The sequence below is a fragment of the Agelaius phoeniceus genome, chromosome 16 (genome assembly GCF_051311805.1).
Source record: "Agelaius phoeniceus isolate bAgePho1 chromosome 16, bAgePho1.hap1, whole genome shotgun sequence".
Taxonomy (NCBI): domain Eukaryota; kingdom Metazoa; phylum Chordata; class Aves; order Passeriformes; family Icteridae; genus Agelaius; species Agelaius phoeniceus.
Genome location: NC_135280.1, coordinates 727,528 through 746,189, shown reverse-complemented (window position 1 = coordinate 746,189; position 18,662 = coordinate 727,528). Strand labels below are relative to the sequence as shown.

General features: G+C 42.5%; 1 protein-coding gene across 5 annotated transcripts in view; it reads left to right on the top strand.

Annotated features, from left to right (window-relative positions):
* The window catches only part of RBBP6 (RB binding protein 6, ubiquitin ligase), a 28,134-nt gene that overhangs the window by 4,787 nt on the left and 4,685 nt on the right, over positions 1-18,662 (top strand). Inside the window, exons 2-16 of one of the 5 annotated variants that reach the window (XM_054643525.2) lie at positions 999-1,098; positions 2,955-2,993; positions 3,631-3,667; positions 8,207-8,251; positions 10,628-10,716; positions 10,837-10,933; positions 11,448-11,587; positions 12,449-12,621; positions 13,465-13,568; positions 14,009-14,364; positions 15,200-15,293; positions 15,374-15,452; positions 15,542-15,587; positions 16,704-17,066; positions 17,413-17,514. In XM_054643525.2, the coding sequence (XP_054499500.2) occupies positions 999-1,098; positions 2,955-2,993; positions 3,631-3,667; positions 8,207-8,251; positions 10,628-10,716; positions 10,837-10,933; positions 11,448-11,587; positions 12,449-12,621; positions 13,465-13,568; positions 14,009-14,364; positions 15,200-15,293; positions 15,374-15,452; positions 15,542-15,587; positions 16,704-17,066; positions 17,413-17,514 (1,864 nt within the window). Of the gene's footprint in view, positions 1-998; positions 1,099-2,954; positions 2,994-3,630; positions 3,668-8,206; positions 8,252-10,627; positions 10,717-10,836; positions 10,934-11,447; positions 11,588-12,448; positions 12,622-13,464; positions 13,569-14,008; positions 14,365-15,199; positions 15,294-15,373; positions 15,453-15,541; positions 15,588-16,703; positions 17,067-17,412; positions 17,515-18,662 lie in introns of those variants that run through there. The other 4 variants (XM_054643530.2, XM_054643527.2, XM_054643542.2 and 1 more) reach the window with 4 other exon arrangements.

Here is an 18,662-nt window from a genome sequence, read left to right as displayed (position 1 = left end):
CCATTCTTATGAAGAGGGCTTTGCCTTTTAAGTTTATTCAAAGTGTCTGAGAATTGGGTTTTTGTTTGGGCCTTATGTAAAAGGTCAGGGGGCTTTTCTTCTTTTTAGACAAACAGCACAGTACAGGCCCAGGCAGAGCAGGGATGGCTCCAGGCACATGCTGTTTTCCAAAGGCTTTTCAAGACTTCAGAAGTCATTTTGTTTGAGTCTGTCTTCTCTAGAGAGTGAGTGGAAAGAACTTGTGTTCCTTTGGTTAATTGAGACTGGATCGTGAGTTTAAGGGAGGAGGTACCACTTTAGTTTGAGCCTGTTCTGCTTGTGAAAGCAGGCTCAGAACCCACAGGTGTTTGTGCTCCAAACTCCAATGCTGTCACTTGCAGTTGCATTTCTCTGTCAGGCCCTGAGCAGCTGCCCAGCCTGGCTGGGGATGGTGCAGCTCCAAGTACAGAGCTGGTGCCTCTGCTGTTCTGTCAGGCCTGAGCAGGGCAGCAGAGGGGAGTCAGGTGTACTTAACAAGCTGAAAGCATGTCAAGAGTGCTGCAGAGTTTCCCTGCTTTAGCTGGTGCCTGGTTTGTTCAGGACAAGTGCTCACAGACTTTACAATCTGTTTTATGCAGGTGAGGCTCAGCTTTGGTTTGTTTTTCTCCAGAGATCTCTTGGTTTCGTAGCTAGACAGAAGCAAAACCAGCTTAAAACAGAACAGGGAAAAACCTCATGCATTATCAGACTCTGCTTTAGTGTAATTTGAAACCATTTTGCTCCTGGCATTCAAACTAACTTTAAAAACTGAAAATTATTTTGCTGCTTGTGCTTGATAATCAAACCTGAAGATTCCTTGAACGGGTGCTGCTGGTGTGTTAGAGGATGAAAGCTTGATGTTATGTATAAAATGTTGCTTTTAGATCTGTAAAGGGGTTCTCGAAAGTGCTCTGTAATTACATATTAGTCAGTTTGTAAGAATGTATTTAATGTCTTTTCTGTATTGGTGTTGTTTCCAGAATACACCGATGATAGTGCTCTGATTCCCAAGAACTCATCGGTGATTGTGAGGAGAATCCCCATTGGAGGAGTTAAAGCTACCAGCAAAACATACGTTATGTAAGTCCAGCAAGCCTTCTCTTGTTTGGGAGGGGTCGCTGTGCCCACCCTGTCCCTGGCAGCACTGCAGAGGCACTGGGGCTGTAACTCGCTTCTTAAAACTGCTGCTGGTGTTTGTAGTCAGGGGGTAGCTTTCAGTGTGACTTAGATTTCGGTGTTCATACACCAGCAGTGGTAACTTTGGAGATGATTCTGTTGAGCTTGGTTTGGAGTTTATTTTTCTGCGATTCAAATTTTCTGAGATTCCTTTTCCTCTTCATGGGGAGATTCCTTATAATATGTGTCTGTCTTTTTAACAGACAGGTAGACATTTATGAACTTAGCATTTGTTCACATCTCAAAAGAGTTTGATTCTGGGTGTCAGACTGTCACCTGCATTTGGGGGAGGTGGGGCAGGATATGACAGGTATTTTTCTGCCTCAGATGTGGGGGTGTTATGTAGTAGTCATAGAGGAAAGACCAAGGGTTGCCAGCTGGTGAGCCATGCAAACAAGGAGTCCCATTCCTAAGTGATTCCTGTGTGTTTCCTAAACACACAGTATCTGTTTGAGGCAAGAGAAAAAGAACCATACCCTAAAGGGTACTGGCTTTTGTGCAAGTACCATGAGTAAACAGTTAATCCTGTCCAAATTCAAATCTCAGAGGTAGTTTAGCATATTACCAAATGTCCTGGTTACCTTTCTGAGTCTGTCTGTACCCGAGCTGGGATCTGGGCTCCATATTTTAGTTCTGTATTTCTGAGGTTTACACCTGAGTCTCTGTCCTCGGTATTGATTAAAATCACAGAGACTCAAATGCAATCCTGACTCCAGGATTATGGCTGCATTGATCTTTTCATACAGTCCAGATCTATAATAGCCACATCAGCTCTGTTGGAATGGGCATGTTTTTCAACCTTAAAGCCATGCCTCTTCACCACCAGCAGGAGATATTATTAGCTTGTGGTTTTGCCATGTCTTTCTAAAGTTGGTTCTCAGGAAAGTACCCTGAGGAGTTACAGTGTGTCTTGAACAAACAATACAGCAGCATCCTGGTACCCATGAGCCATTTGCAAGCCAAAACCCCTGAATGGATGTGGCTCTGCACGTAACCTTGGGCCATGTTACTGCAGGAGCTGGTGCAGTGCTTCCCAGCTCTCCCTCCTCCCAGGCACAAAGCCCCCACAGCTTTGTGCCTGTAAACACAGCCTTGCTTTGGGGCTCCTTTCAGCTGAGTGCTGTCCTGCCAGTGCACCTCGCCTGGTGCTTAGAGCCTTCCAGAGAATCAAAGCTGGCAGCAAGGATTCTGTCACTGCTGCTGTGGGGGATCAGTCAAGAACAGCACTGCTGTGGTAGAGTTGAAAATTACCCAGGCAGATGAGCCTTCTGTTCCCCACTGGAAACACTGCAGAAAGCACTGGCAGGGTGGTTAATGTTTGGGGATGGGGAATGTCTGCTGGAATGGTGAGAGGCCTTCAGGAAGGCATTACTCACCTTGCAGTGAATGGCTGGAGCAACTCTAGTGTGGTAATCCAAAGCTATTTCCGTGTACCTCCTCACCTTCAGGAGGTATAATTGGGAACCTGGGGGTGTTCAGCAGTGGCAGGAAGCTGAGCCTCTCCATTGGCATGTGAACTCCCCAGCAGCCTTTGCATTGCTTCTGCTCATGGGACTCTTTGGATGATGCGTGGATTGTTTGTTGGCTCTCTCAGTGGCTGCATGTGTGGTTCATGATGAGGAGCATGCAGGTCCAGACCAGCGAGTATGTGGAATCTCAGCAAGTTTTCAAATGTAATACATATTTCCTAAAATATTGTAACGTATTCAAGATTATCTTATAGCAAATTCTGGCAATTAAGACCTTTTTTTTTGTCACAGGACTCCTAAATCGCACAAAATCCTAGAAACTACTTTCAGGTGACATTTCTACTACTACTTTTAGTCAATATAGCATATGTAACATGTTTAATATTTTGGCACTTTGATGGCTAAATATAGTAGATCTCTGAACACAGTGCTTGGGCTTCCACAAAGAAACACTGTTGTAGCACTGTTCAGTGCTGCTGACACTGTTATGTTGCCCCTTTGTCATGTGACTGTGTTTTTCACTTGAGCAAACTTGCACTTGTAGATTATCACTGTTCTTCACAGAAACTGAAGCCCTGTACCTGGTACCTGTGTGCCTTTCCAGGGATGTACATGTTGGCCAAAGCTGCCCCATGCCTTGGGGATTGATTATTTGAGAACACAGAATTCTAGTACAGACTTCATGGATTTGATACTTTGAGAGCAGAGACAAAATGTCTCATGACTTCCTCTTGCACTGTTGTGTTCTAGATCTGTAAGTCTTGAGTAATTTGTGACAATGTAGAAATGTGATTTGGGGGAGTTTTTTAGTTGCACCAAATGTACCAAGGGAGAACAGTTTATGTTACAAATAAATGTCTATGTTCGCTAGGGTATTGGAGCATAATGTGATGTTCAGGTTCTGCAATCTTGTGTTGGGTACAAGTGATTTGTTTTACATTCTGATCACCTTTATTTCTTCTTCTAGAAGTCGAAGTGAGCCAGTGAGTGGAACATCAAAAGCAGTATGTAAAAACACAATCTCACACTTTTTTTCCTACACACTGCACTTAGTTCTAAACAATGCAGCCTTTTATTAATTTGCCAAACGCTAAGTTAATATATTTTCCAGTAAAACCTAGTGTATGTTGTAAATACATTGTATTTGATTCAGCATAGTAAAAACTGGGTAATGCCATCATTTGCAGAGTTCTAATGTGAATATTGGTATTTGTGCCTAGTAATGCATTGTATTTCATATTGAATATGCCAGAATCTCTCCTGTATGACTCTGTGTTGTACAGATAATGTATGATCGTTTCCAGATCCTGTAGGCTCGAGGTTTGCACACTGAACATGGTGCCATGTTCTACATCTGTCTGTCTATAGCTAGTGATATGTATGTTTGTATAGGTTGTTGTGTGCTTTTTGTTTCTTGCAATAAAAACTGTTTGGAGTGTATTTTTTGCCATTTTCACATTGTATCACTTAGCTTTTGTTTTTAAATACCTTTTTTTTGCCTAATGGTTTTTGAAAATGTTATCAAAAACCACTGAGAAATCATTATTGTGAAACTTGGTGCTGTTCCTTACTTTTGACTTGGGGGTTCAAACAAATACCAAACCCAGAATATCCCAGATGTTTTCAGGACAGTTCTGTGCAGCTAAATGAGTCCTTCTTATGTCCTTAACTATTTGGGTATTTGTTCCTGAAACTGTGTAATTGAAGTGATATTGTTCGGGCCCTCCTGAGTACAGAAATGTCTTTGATAGCCTGACGTGAATTTCAATATCGCTGCTACACAGAGTGGTATTCTAAAGTTCTACATTTGATTCTTTCCCCTTTATCTGGTAAAGCAGTTTAGTTCAACAGTTTGTCTGCAAATGACAATATGTATCACAAATTTTGGCACCAAGTTAGAGCCTGGGGCATTGGGAGTGAAATCCCTGTCACTTTTCTTAACTCCTGCCTGCAGCACATTTTTGGGTCTGGGTGACTCCAGGGCTGGCTGCTGCTGTAATTCCCAAAGGTTAAGCCTTTCTTTAGTATACCACCACTTGGAATTCACATTTGAAAAAGGGGCAGCATTTCCTTCAGCTTTGCAAACACTTGTACTGCTGCTAACATATAATCCCACACGGAAATCCGTGCCTGGTGATGGGCTAGACCTTGGTGTGCCACTTGGGTCAGTACTGTGTGCAACTGTGCTTTTCCAATAGTCCTTAGAGTATCAAAGTACTATTTGGTGGGGTTTGTTTTTTATCTTTATTTTAAGTATAACTGCTTCTCCTTCACTAGACTGGTGTGAGGCATTACACTAACCCTGGATCATTGGTTCTGATCACTTGGTCAGCTACTAGGATAACTTAATCTAGAAATTCCTGAACTCTGGGGCTGCGTTCTGGGAAGAATGCAGCCTCTGGTTCCCATGGAAACAATCAACTTCAAATTGCAAACTTACTGTGTGTAGGTCTAAAACCACTAAATGTAACATCCATAATTCTGTTGCTGATTGATTGCAATTCCTTTCGGAGATGAATGCCTCTCATTGTGAGTTGGAGTTAGTTGCACTGGCCCAGTGACCCTAGCAGTTAATGTAATGCATTTATGTAAACCACGTTTATAGTATTTGATCTAATTCAGATGGGTTTTTATTTCTTGAAAACAGTTCTTTTTCTTTTTGTTTACTAGCATGTGTATAAACACAAACCACATGTTCATAAATAAAGTTAACATTCTTTTAGCCTCGTGTGTTCCCTGGCATGTCTGTATTACATTGCTCAGTAGCATCTTACCATAAGCTAACGTAGATGTGTCGAAAAGAAAAAAGGAGAAATCCCAGAGTGGGAGGGAAAACAGTGTGAGTGAGAACTAACAGCAGGAAAGGAAAAGCAAAGCCATTCCCTGGTGTGCTCTGACTGTCCCTGGTCTGGGAGGGTGGAAGCCTTGTATCCCTCTGTACAGGCCCTCTCTCACTGGAAAAGCCCTGCAGCCTCAGCAGCTTCTGGGGCTAGGAACACAAAGAGTTTATTCTTAAAGTTAATTCAGGTCTTGGTGTGGGGGGATTGTTTGCTTCTTCTTTTTTTTTTTTTTTAAACACAAATATTTCTGCATGTATTTCAGAGCAGAAGCTGGGGCTTGTGCAGTTGGAGTAAATCATTAGGAATCTTGTCAGTTATTGATGGAGAGTAAAGCTGCAGAGTTAAAATCAGTTTTCTTTTTTTAATGGATGCACAAAAGCTTCTTCTTTTTAGTACTTTTTCACTGTCATACTGTTGTGGCAGCTGCCATGCCAGCCAAAGCAGGGCAGGAACCTTTCTGCTGTAGGTCGGTGGCTGTGGAAGGGCTGAGCTGTGCTCATGGGGCCAGCACCAGGGACACAGCTGCAGCCTCCCTGGCTGACCTTGTGTGCAGCCAAGCTTGCCTTTGGGGAAGGCCCTGTCATCTCAGTGTGGCACTCCAGCACTGAGATCAGCCTTTTCCTCCTCTTTCCTGTCCTCTTGCCCACTTGGCTTCCTGTTAGTTCCTGTTCAGTCTGCTGCCCGACATGGGAGTTAAAACACGGCCGTCGAGTTTAGGGCTTGGGGGTTACTTTTTCTGGTTGTGTTGTGGTTTTTTTAACAGTACTTCTGCAGTGTTATCCTAGGGTTGCCTGCAAATTCATAGAGATGTTGTTTCTACTTGACCATTTTGAGGGACTGCCAGGAAATACTTCAGTAGAAATCTAAAAGGAAAAAAATTGGAAAAAACTATAGGATGGTTGAAGGATGTCCATGGGCAAATGCACTGATGAGTACATTAACTCTCTGTTTGCTGCTTCTGGTAACTGTTCAGTATCACCTCCTTTAAGAAATTAGACTGTTGCCTGCAGGCTGTATAATAGCAGCTTCCTGAAAAAACAGAAGAATTAATAGTTTATTGACTGTGTTTCAGTTCCTGGCCAGTACTAGAAAGCTTTAATGCTAAAGCTTTCCTAATTTCTTGTTTGTTTCTGAAAAAACACAAAATTATAGCTGTGCTTGCCCTGAGAAAACACTGGTCTGCTTTTTCATGTGTAAAGGAGTGGCGTATGGAGCATGAAGCTTCAAAATGCTTGTGCAGACCTCCTTTTGAACTGAACTAGGTACAAAGCGTTCTGGAAGGAGGAGAGGTGAATCTTGTGGTACAGCTTGCAGTGGAATGAAGGTCTTTTTGTCTAGATCTCTGTGTTCCTCTTCAAAGCATCAAGAGCTCTGTAGTCAGTAATGCAGGGGTACTGTGTGTGCTTTCCTGAAAACAGAACAGGAACAGCTTAGTGGCGTGAGGAATCATCTTGTGCATGGAAGTGCTTTTCTGCAGTCTGCTAAACTGTTCCCTTGAATTCTCTGCTACATTTGGTAGTAAAGGACAAGACCTTTTTTAAGGAAAGGTTTTAATCTCTTTGCTGACCTGTTTAGTGACTTCTTGGAAAGCTGTTCAGTTCACATTGTGAAATTTTATTCTGGTTTTGAGCAAGTTAGATGTAGTAAGCAGTGATTCAGGTATCTTTGTGGTACTGTTGTGCTAGCTCAAGTGCTGCTCGTGGCATGATAAAATTCAATATACTGCAGAAGGAAGTAGATCGAGTTATTAACCTTTTTACTTGTGGCAAAGCTGCTTTTCAGCACTAGCTCTCTGGCTCCTAGCTTGAGGATGTCATTCCTGAGAGCTGCTCCATAGGCAGCTGGGAGGAGAAAAATGGAGACAAAAATTCCAGGCTTGTGCTCTGAATCCATGTTTTTATCATCAGGAGTATGCTTTGCAATTTCCTTTGTTCATTTAGCACTGGGCTGCTATTAAAGATCAGGTTTGGTCTGATTGCAAGGAATCATCTAAATTCTCACTGATTTGGGTGCTAGGGCCTATGGTCTAGTAACATACAAGAAATCAGGTTTTCAATTTTTATAGTCTACTCTATCATTACAAACAACTTTATTTAAATTATTTAAGCAGTTGGTTTTTCTCCAGAAGAAGTGACAGGTTGTGGCTGCTGTTCTAGATTGGCTTTTATTTGGGTTTATTTGGGTTTATTGGGGTACTGACAGGAGGGGCAGTGTGTGTTTTGGGGCTGCTGGGGATGGCCTTCATTATGACAGGCAGCTCTGGGTTCACAGAATCATCACTGTGTGCATATAGAAATGATGAGAGACATTCACTGATTCATTTGCAAACTACACTAATACTATGTTACCTGGAGTGATGCTTCTTCCTCAATAAACTTAAATATTTTTTTAAATTCTTTTTAGCTGAAAATTGACAACTTCCCATTACCGTTTTGAAAGAGGTCCCTCTCTGAGATATTCTAAACAATAAGTAGATCTCCAGTGGGGTTGGTTATTTTAATTTCTTCTCATAAGCACGTAGATACTCTTAAGCCATCATAGATTTGGACTTTGTTTTCAATAAATGCAAATTACACTGGGTTGGGATTTCCTTTGGGTGACACTCAGGGGGATGTAGTGCAGGCATTCAGACTATAGTAGAGGTTAACTGTTGTTGTGTTTTGACTGTAGAACTTGAATATGTGTTTAATTTTTTGTGAACAGATTGATGACTCTTCTGCATCTATTTCTCTGGCCCAGCTTACTAAGGTATATATATATATATTCTTGTCAAATACTTAAAAAGTGTTTGCTTCCTATTTTTAAATTCATACTGTGACCTATAGGTGAATAACTGTTGTAATTGAAAGCACCCTTTAATTTTTATTAACTTAAAGTATTTATTTTAACTTTAAAATGTGTGTATATTTTGATACTATCCTGTAAAGAGTAGTTCCCAGTTTGGGAAGATAGAAGGGGAGTACCTTATCAGCCTCAGCATAATGTTGCAGTATTACTCATCCTCAAGACACAAAGAAGAAGCTCTTCAGAAGCTGTTTTACTGTTTTTCATACGTTTCATTAATTTTGCCTTGGAAACTAACCCAGTTTGTACAGAAGAATTTAATTGGCTGTAAGTTACGGACATTCCAGGGGGGTGTGACCAGCCACAAGAGAAGCGGTTCTGTACCATGGACAATTGCATGGCCATTTTTGAACCCCTAGTCATAGTTACAGACCCATTCTCTGAATGCTGCACAAGTCCATAAATTGTGGGATCTATACAGTGGACAACCCGATCTAATTTGTTTGAACGCAGACTGTGTAAATTGTGTAAATGTACCTCATTGTTTATAGGAATATACCAATGTGTATGTGTGGCATCTGAGCAGCTGTGACCTTTTGAAACTGTTGTAATGCCATGTTTTGCTCGGGAACTGCTTGCATTTTTGCTCACCAATGTGTAATTTGTCTGGGAAAGCACTAGTGACTGCACTGTGTGGACAGCCGAGTGCTCAAGCACCAGTCCCTAAAGCTACAGCCATAGAGTAGGCAGGGCCTGAGGCAGAGCAGCTAGTTCTTTGTCAGCAAGATAAAGGCTGGAGTTCATTTCTAATAAAAAGAAATCTCTTCCCACTGGTAACTTTTCCCCTCTTCGCTACAGACATTAAATTGTATACATTTGGCCAAAAAAAAAACCCCATTATATATAAATATCTCTAGTTTGGAAGGTAGCCACCCAAAGAATTGGTCCCCATTAGTGCTGTCCCTAAATGTGTCCTCGGGTCTGTAACCTCATGTGAAGTTTTACTCTAAAGTGTGCAAAGCTGTCCAAGGGGTGGGGGTACACATTTAAGCTTTCAAGGATATTTAAGTAGTTCAGAAGTGGCAGGCAGATGACACCAAGTGGCTCAGCGCCGTTACTCCCTCTAATGGCTCTAGTGCAGCCCGGCTCAGCACGGAGGCAATGTGTTAACAGTTCTCTGGTGATTATTACTATGTATGAAATGCCATATTGGAATTTTGGTCTATTCCTACTAATGTTTTGTGCCTTTTGGATGTGTTTTGTAAACCGTTTGGGTTCAAACAAATTAGTCAAGTATTATCTGTAAAGCTTTCTGTAACTGTTAATGGAAATGATTTCATAGTTGGCGATCCGGATTCTGTTACTGTGGAGAAACTGTGTATATGAAACAACCATTTAATAAAATGTTGAAACTAGTTGGTTGCTTTTGTGAATGAATGCATACAAAACCAAACCATGAGTGCTTGAGCTGAGTGATAGGTGCTTGAAGGCCCAAGTCATTTACAGTCACTCCCTTAGACCCTGCTTGTATCTGGACTAGTGTGTAATAAAAACATTTGAACAAATATGACTTAAAAATCAGCTGACTTCAGTAATTTGAAGGTCTAGTCGTGCAGAAGGTTTATATTACAATTTGTGTGTTAAAAGGACATAGTCAACTGGGAAAAAAACTTAAGATAGTCTTCACTGTAGTGAAATCACTTCACAGGAAGAAGTTAGGAGGGGGAACATGCAGTTTGCACTGCCTGCAGCTCCTGCTAGGCAAATCTCTGCTGAACAGAGTTTTGCCTTGCTGAGGGTTTGTAAAATCCTTTAGTCCTTTCAATACTTGTGTGTCTGAAGCTGAGTTTCAGCAAACAAACCTAACTGCCCCACCTCTGCAGTTCTGTGTCCTTTTAATACTACAAAATGTAAATAATGCTGCTTGTATCCATCTTAATTCCTTGTCCAGTGGAGCGCTTCTCCTGAATATAGTCTGGAGCTTAAAAATCAGCATAAAAGTACTGGATATTGTTGTTTATCTACACATAGCTTCAGTCATCTGAAGGAAATTGGATTGGTTACACAAGTCTTGCTGTAAGGTACAAACAGAGCCTAAGGTTTGAGTGCCCAAGAGTGCTCTTTTCTAGTAGGTTCTCAGGCACATAAACATCATGTCATGGCATAAGGACTCCCCAGACCATCTTCAGCACAAATCTGTTTGGTATAAGCAGCTGCTCTCATGCAAGCTCAGTTAGCGTAGTGCTGCTCTTTACAGGATTGGATGAGTGGTGTTGTCTTGGGCTGCGTGGGCTTAAATGTGTTTCTAATGTGTGTGTCAAATAATTACCTGTTGCACAGACTGCCAATCTGGCTGAAGCCAATGCTTCCGAGGAGGATAAAATAAAAGCTATGATGACACAGTCTGGCCATGAATATGATCCAGTCAAGTAAGTGTTGCTAACATGAAACTTGTTCTTTGAAGTTGATGTAAAAATTGTAGAGATGGTTTGTTTTAAACAAGAGAGACACATGAATCTCTTTCCCTTTTTTCCCCCAAAAACTTGCAGTTACATGAAGAAACCTGTGGGGCCACCTCCACCCTCCTACACCTGTTTTCGCTGTGGCAAACCTGGGCACTACATAAAGAACTGTCCAACAAATGGGGTAAGACTTGCGGGACTTGGGAGGTGCTCAGTTTTTAATTTTTATCTGGAGAGTTAGAATTGTGTCTTTTGGTGAGAAATACAGAGGTTACATGGCACTGTTGCAAAACCCTTTGGATTTAAGAAAAACCTGGAATTGTAAAATTTTCTTTTTGCTGGCACTAAATATTCCCATAGGTCTTTTCTGTGAACCCCTGTGCTTGATATATCTCAAAACAAGTTTCTCCAAGCCCTGAGTCCAGCTCCCTCTGAATTGCCCTTTGGAGGAGGAGCTGGTTTGGGGGATTTCACCCTTAAGGAAGCTGTAGTTAAGCCAAAGAATGTCAATGAGTTCAAAATATTGTTCCAGCCTCTGGAACACTCTGGCTGCATTCATTTGGGGAAAAGAGCATTTTAATCCAACAACCCTTACACTAGGTAAGAGGAGAGGGTTGTTAAATGTTTTTGTGCTTAAAATAGTCACTGAAATCTCATTTTCAGAGTGGTTCTTGAGATACGTCTGTCTTTCTTAATAGGACAAAAATTTCGAGTCTGTTCCCAGAATTAAAAAAAGCACAGGAATTCCAAGAAGTTTTATGATGGAGGTGAAGGACCCCAACACAAAGGGTGCCATGCTGACCAACACTGGGAAATACGCAATTCCAACCATAGATGCGTAAGTATGGGGTTGGTTGGGCTGATCCCAAAAGGGAGTGAGAGGAACCAGGCAGAGATGCACGAGTGGCGGTGCAGCCACGTTGGCCAGCCCCTGGAGATGTGGGGAGGAAGCACTGGCACTGAGTCTCAGCTTTAGAGTCCATGCTGCTGCCTGACATTAGAGTGGGGGTCCTGCTGCTCACACCCCTGGGAGCTGGCTAAATGTGGGGTATGCTGAGGCTATTTCTGCAGAACATTTCAGCAGCATTTGTAATTGGAGTTGTTCTCTCTGGGAGCTCCCTTTGATTCTAGTTTGTCTTTCAAAGGTTTAATGCAAAATGTAATAAAGCAGCTGTTGGACTGCAACTCCCTCCCTCAGATGTGAAGCAGGCTTAAGTTTTCCTGTTGCTGTAAACTAGGAAAACATTTGTGTGTGCTGAGCACAGTGGCTGTTCTAAAATACTCTTGGTAACTCTTCTGGTTTTCTCCCCTGGATGTCCTTTTTTGGAAGCTGTAACACAGACTTCTTTCACTTAGAAAATGTCATTACTGGGATACCAGCTTTATCCTGAGCCTCCAATTTACATTTAGCCTCTGGCAAAGGAGATTCATGTCACCTGATATAAGCTGTCAAATGTTTTTCTAGTCTGAACTGATTTCTTAGTTGATCCAATGAACTGGATAGTTCTGCAGGAGAATTCCTCCCTCCCTCTTCTTGTGTTAGGGCTACAGAAAAGTAGCTCAAACAGAATAGCTGTGTTTAGGAAGGCCAGTGGAGAGGGAGAAGAATACCACATATTAGCTTTTTTTGATAAAATTCGAAGCTTGGAAGAGTTTTCTCTTTAACGTCTTTCTTTTGCTTTCCCCACTCTACTTCCAGGGAAGCTTATGCTATAGGAAAGAAGGAGAAGCCTCCCTTCCTACCTGAGGAGCCATCCTCCTCCTCAGAAGAAGATGATCCTATTCCAGATGAGCTGTTGTGTCTCATTTGTAAGGATATAATGACGGATGCGGTTGTTATTCCCTGCTGTGGAAACAGTTACTGTGATGAATGTAAGTGTTACTGCCAAATTTGTTAATTCCAGACATCAAATTTGATCTTCTGAGAGCAGAAATAGGAGATAAGGAAATTGCTGTGTTAGTTCTGTTGAATACTTCAGCATGTCATGAGCAGGGAAAGATTCTTCTTGTGTAGACAGTGAAAACAGGGCAGAAAGCTTTTTCCCTCCTGAAGTTTCTAGTTCAATCCTCTTTACCTGCAGAGGGAAGAGGATGAGGGGAGGGCATATTAGTGCAGGTGGTTACAGTATTAGATATAGAATGCATTTATTTTGTCCACAGCCCTTTCCCTCACACAGAATTATGTCTCCAACTTTGGGGACTTACTGCAGACTACAAAGAACTGATACTGAGGCATTTGATCATGTGCTTCCCTAGAGCCGGTTAAAACCTTCAGAAATCAAACCTCATGGTTTTTTGAAATGTGTTTTATTCATTAACATGGAATGACTTTTTGCTGTACTAGAATGGAAAAAAGACCAGTTGAGCTGTCACATGCCAGTCTGCTCTGCATCTTTATATATTACCACAGTAAAATATTGACCCTCTGCTGAATGCTAGAAATTGTTGTAGAATTTCAGAGTGGTTTGAGTGGTTTCACTAGCCCAGCTTGCTCCAAGCCCCATCGAAACTGGTCTTGAACACTTCCAGGGATGCTACAGCTTCTCTGGGCAACCTGTTCCTCTGCCAGTTTTTCCCACTATAGAACATGAACAGCTTCATGCTTTCAAGACCATATTTCGCCATTAATCATATGCTTGTTTTTGTAATTAATGAAAACCAAAAAAGTTTACTTAGTTTGGCTATAAACTACTTAAATATTCTAATTATTCCCAGGTATTAGAACAGCACTGCTGGAGTCTGAGGAACACACATGCCCTACCTGCCATCAGACAGATGTTTCTCCTGATGCTTTAATCGCCAACAAGTTTCTGCGCCAGGTAATGTTGTGACTTTAGCCTGAAGTCTTTGTTAGAAAAATCTATTTATGAAGAGCTGAAAGGGATGAAGATATTAATTTAGATCTTAAGCAAAGCTGAACTCAACAAAGCTAAGTTTACTTTTCAAATTCATGATCTGTTTTTACAGAAGCCTACTGCTCATTAGAGACAATCTGGCAAATTCAGGACACACTTGTGTTTAACGGGATGTCCTCACTTTCAAATGGGGTGTTAACAGCAAAGTACTTTTAATGCAGAGACTCTGAGGTACCAGTCATTGATACCAGAGTTCCATGGGATATGTTCATAGCTGCGTGTTAGTTGGTTTAGGATTAATAGCACTTACAGGAACACACGGTGATTCTCCTGTAGAAATGCTTTTGTTCATATTTCTACTGAAGTTTATTATCTCCTTCTCAAACATGTTTCCCTACCTCTAGGCTGTCAACAACTTTAAGAATGAAACCGGTTACACAAAAAGGCTCCGTAAGATTCAGCAGCAGCAGCAGCAGCAGCAGCAGCTGCCGCCGCCACCGCCGCCGCCGCCGCCGCCCCTGATGCGGCAGACGATCACGCGCACCCTGCAGCCGCTGATGCGGCCGGCCATGGCCCGGCAGCAGGACCCGCTGATGATCCCGCTGGCCTCGCTGGCCTCCCGCTCTGCCCTCTCCTCCCTGGGCCCCGGGCCGTCCATGGCAGCTGGGCTGCCAGTCAATCCGTCTTCGGTGGTTGTCTCCGATCTCCCTCCGGCAGTGTCCCTCTCCCTCCGTGGGGAAAAGCCAGATGGACCTTTTCGGTAAGGAGATCTGGAGATCAACAGCAGTATAAAAGAAATCAAAATGCTCAGGTTAGATTTTTCTTGAGCTTTGCAGCTAGCGCCCTGTGTATCATTAGTGACAGCTGCAGGTCACTGTGGAAGTTGTGGTTCTGTTTTTACTTGGAATGAGGACACTTCAGTAAGTAGAACATGTACCTCCTGCAAGAATTTTCTTGGCAGGATTTCTGTTTGGTTCCCCTACCAGTCATTCAGCACAGGTTTGCCCTGAAGGAGGGACTGGTTTTGATTTGAAGTGGCCAGCCATTCATAGAGTAGCCATTTATTTCCATTAGACCTTAGTGTCTCATTATTTTCTCTTTATTACTGAGGAAATAATATTTTCATGTAAAAATCTGTTACGAGTGTTTAGGGTTCCATCCTTTAATCCTGCTGCCTTGGATGCACAGAACCAGTGTGTCCAGAGGGCTGCCAGGCTCAGCTGTGCCATCAGTACAAGGATCACGATTCAAAGGAGCACAGAAACATTTTCTAATGGAATTTCAGTTCTTGCATCTTCCAAAGCTGAGGTTCAGTGCACGGGTTATATGGATTCTCATCCTTTCAAGTGCTGCTTAATCAAATATTTTTCCAGAGAGCTTCCCCACTAAATGCCAGCATCCAAACAGACTCCTCAGCAGTGCTTCCTCTGAAGCCTGCCAACTTCACAGGTGTAAATCTGGTGAAGATTATTTTAAAATATTTTTTTTATTTAGTGAAATCAGCCTTTTCTCACCTTGGACTTTATATTTAAAAATAGCTATTATATTTCACTTAAAAGCAGTGTTTCAATAATAAAAATGTGTTGTTTTTGTAGTGATGCCGATGCTGTTTTGCCTCCTGCTCTGATGACTGCTGCTGAGCTTTCCAAATCTTCCCCTTTGTCAATCAGCAGTTTGTTGGAAGAGAAGGTAGATTTTATTTCATCACATACAATGATTCTTATGTTCTAGTAAAGCTTGTTTTGTGACTGTTTGCATTTATTCCCAAGGGCTATCAGGTTCCTGTACTGAGACAGCCAGCGATACCAAGTCTACTGGGCCCTCAAGGACAATCAATACCTACAACTGGTAAGAAACTAGAACTTTAGAATTTCATCGAAAAAGTTGTCTTCAGATAAACTTACTGGGTTTTTTTTTTCCTGTCCCTGCTGCAAAAGGTCATCCAATGAGAGCTGGTGCACTTCGCAGGCCAGGCTGGGAGCTGTAAGTATTCAACAGAAATTGAATGTATTACTAGTTGTAACCGGTTGTAAATGAATCTGTAACACATCGCTTAGACAACAGCTGATTTATAATGAAATAATAGTTGTGGAGAATTCAAGTGGTAATTAATTTTCAAGTGGCTTCATTTAAATTAACTTTAACAAAGGGGACCTGTACTTACAGTAAGATTATTGAAAAATAAAACTCCACTACATAATTGAAAAGAAGATTCTGACTAATGAACACTTTTTGGGAAGCCTAAATTACATACAAAAATTAAATGTAATTAAAAGATCAAATGGAAAAGCACCCTTTTGATTGCTGACTGAATAAGGCTGAAGAAATTGATTTCCCAGTAGAAATCACCCTCCAACATTCTTTCTTTAACAACTTAGTTGATACTGATTGAGCAAATTATTGAAAAATTAGAGGCTGTTATTTTTATGACAGTTTTGTATTTCTGCAGTTTAGTCATCTCAAAGTACCAAGCTGCTTTTTCTCATTAGAGAGAGGAGCCTGTGTATCTGTTATCGCAGCGTCAAATTAATCCTTCATTTGTTAGAGATTTGTTACAGCCAGGCTGTAAGGGTCATTGTTTTTATAAAGTCTGAAAGATAAATCAAAACAAAATCCAGCATCCGTCCCCCAGATTATCTAAAATCTCAAATCCAGTAAACAAGAAAAAAAAACAATTCAGGGACAAGAACAGGCCAATGCATCGTGAGGCAGGAGCTCGGGAAGCACACGTAGGAGAGGTTAGGAGAGTTGTGAGAGGTGAGTTAATTCCTGCGCAGTGCTCGGAGTGCAGAGCTCAAGGCGTGTCCAGGAGGGGCAGAGGAGCAGTGGGTGCTTGGCTCGTGGGAGATGGGGGTCTCGTGGCAGCCTCGCCCGCAGTCCCGAAGCTGAGTGTAAGGAGAGAAGGCTGAGGGAGCTGCTGGGGCGAGGATGTGCAAGGCAAGTACGAGGCTCCAGGACTGAGTGTAGTCTCGAGTGAACAGAAAGCCGGAGACCAGTGAGAACCAGGAGTGCTCCCGCCGTGCTGCCGCTTCGCTTTCCTCTGTACGCTCAGGGCAGGCTGTGACAAACAGTGACACGTGTTTTTGGGTTTCTTTAAAGTTCAAATCGAGGACGCCCGCACAGTGACCGTGCCCAAAGGACTCAGGCCCCATCACTGCCAGCATCAGCACCAGTCTTTGTGCCTGTGCCTCCACCTCCCTTGTATCCTCCACCACCCCATGCTCTTCCTCTTCCTCCGGGGGTACCACCACCACAGTTTCCTCCTCAGTTTCCACCTGGGCAGCCTCCATCCGCTGGGTACACTGTCCCCCCTCCCGGATATCCCCCAGCTCCTGCAAACATGTCATCAGCTTGGGTCCCAACAGCAGTGCCAGCGGCTCATTCAAACACCATCCCAACGACACAAGCACCTCCTCTCTCTAGGGAGGAGTTTTACAGAGAGCAACGGAGGCTTAAAGAGGAGTAAGTATTTGGCTCGCTAACGTTGCCTTGTTTTCATGTCTGTATCGGGGGAGCGTATTGGACTGCGGTTACGCTAAAGTGCATCTGACCTAGCAAAAGTGACTTAGTGTTTCTTCCAATATACTTTTTCATCGCAGATGGTAAATATGCAAAGCTAAACCAAGACAAATGTAATTCTAGAACTTTTCCTAAAACTTGTAGGAACTGTTTTTGCTTAAATAGGATGTTCACCTTTTGCATTGCATGCAGTAAACATTTTCTCATATTGGCCATGTTTTGTTTCTTGATGTCTTTTGTAATAAAGGTCAAACTATAATTGTAATAAAGGTCAAACTTATTTTAACAGGGAAAAGAAAAAGTCCAAACTTGATGAGTTTACAAATGATTTTGCTAAGGAATTGATGGAATATAAAAAGATTCAAAAGGAGCGTAGGCGTTCGTTTTCCAGGTAACTGCTTTACATGTCCGTAATGGAGAAGCAGATTGTCTAGAGGAATCAGGAGGAGTTCCACTCCACCTCCCTGTCGTTAGATGGATTGGATGATTGAGGGATGAGCAGTGACAGGAGTGTCATATGCAAGTTATTGGCTCCAGTGTGGCAGAGATTGCAGGTGACTGAATTAGCATTGGGCAGCAGGCACTAAGGAGCGCTAAGCATCTGTCTTGCTAAGGTATCTCTGCAGTAGCATCCTTCACTGCCTGACAGCCCTGAGGAGGTCAGGAACAGAATAGCTGTAAGGGCTGGATTTTCAGCATCTTGCTATTCTGATTGCAACCGAGCAGTCCAAGCAGTTTGGAGGAGATAGGTGAGAGAAATCGTCCTCATTTCTGCTTTTGTCCATCTCATGTGGATACATGAGATGCTTGAACCTGGACTGCAGACTGGGGGCTTTCACTTGTTGGGTGACATTGTTAGATTTTTCTTGGCAATTAAAAGCTCAGACTTATTTCTAAGGAAATCTGAAATTAGTGAGGGACTTGGAGAGGAGGAATGATGCTAATGAACATATGAATCATGTGAAATGATTCATTAAAAAACAGTAGAAAGAACCCGAGGGTAGCTGCTGTTTTCTGTCCCCAAAAATCCCTTGGGCAGGAGTAGTTTAGCAGTGCTGTCAGGAGCTTTCCCAGGGTCATGGCACTGGGGCATGTGACTAGAGACTGAGGGTAGAAGCTTTTAGATGGGATTTTTCTTGCAATGCAGTCACTTGCCTTGGTTAGAGCTGGAGGGATGTGCAGGATGTTTTTGGGACACCTGCCTGGTAGTGTGGATTCCACAGTTCTGTCTGTCGGTCCTTTGCAGTATTGGGATTGTGCATCCTGGCCAAATTCCCAAAAAAGGGTGCGGTTAATAGACCGAGCTGGTGTTTTAACATTTGGCTTTGCTGTCCTCAGGCTACGTGGTGTTTTCTCAGTGTGATTCTGCACTGTAGCCATTCAGATTTGCTCTTTTTTCATCTTACTGCAACAGAAATGATTTGCACTGCATGTGGTTGCCGAGTAGTGACAAATGTGCGTGTTCCCGTACCAGCAGAGGCCAGTGTAACCACCTGAAATCTGTCCGTAGCTCTGGTAGATCATGTGATAGAGTGAGTG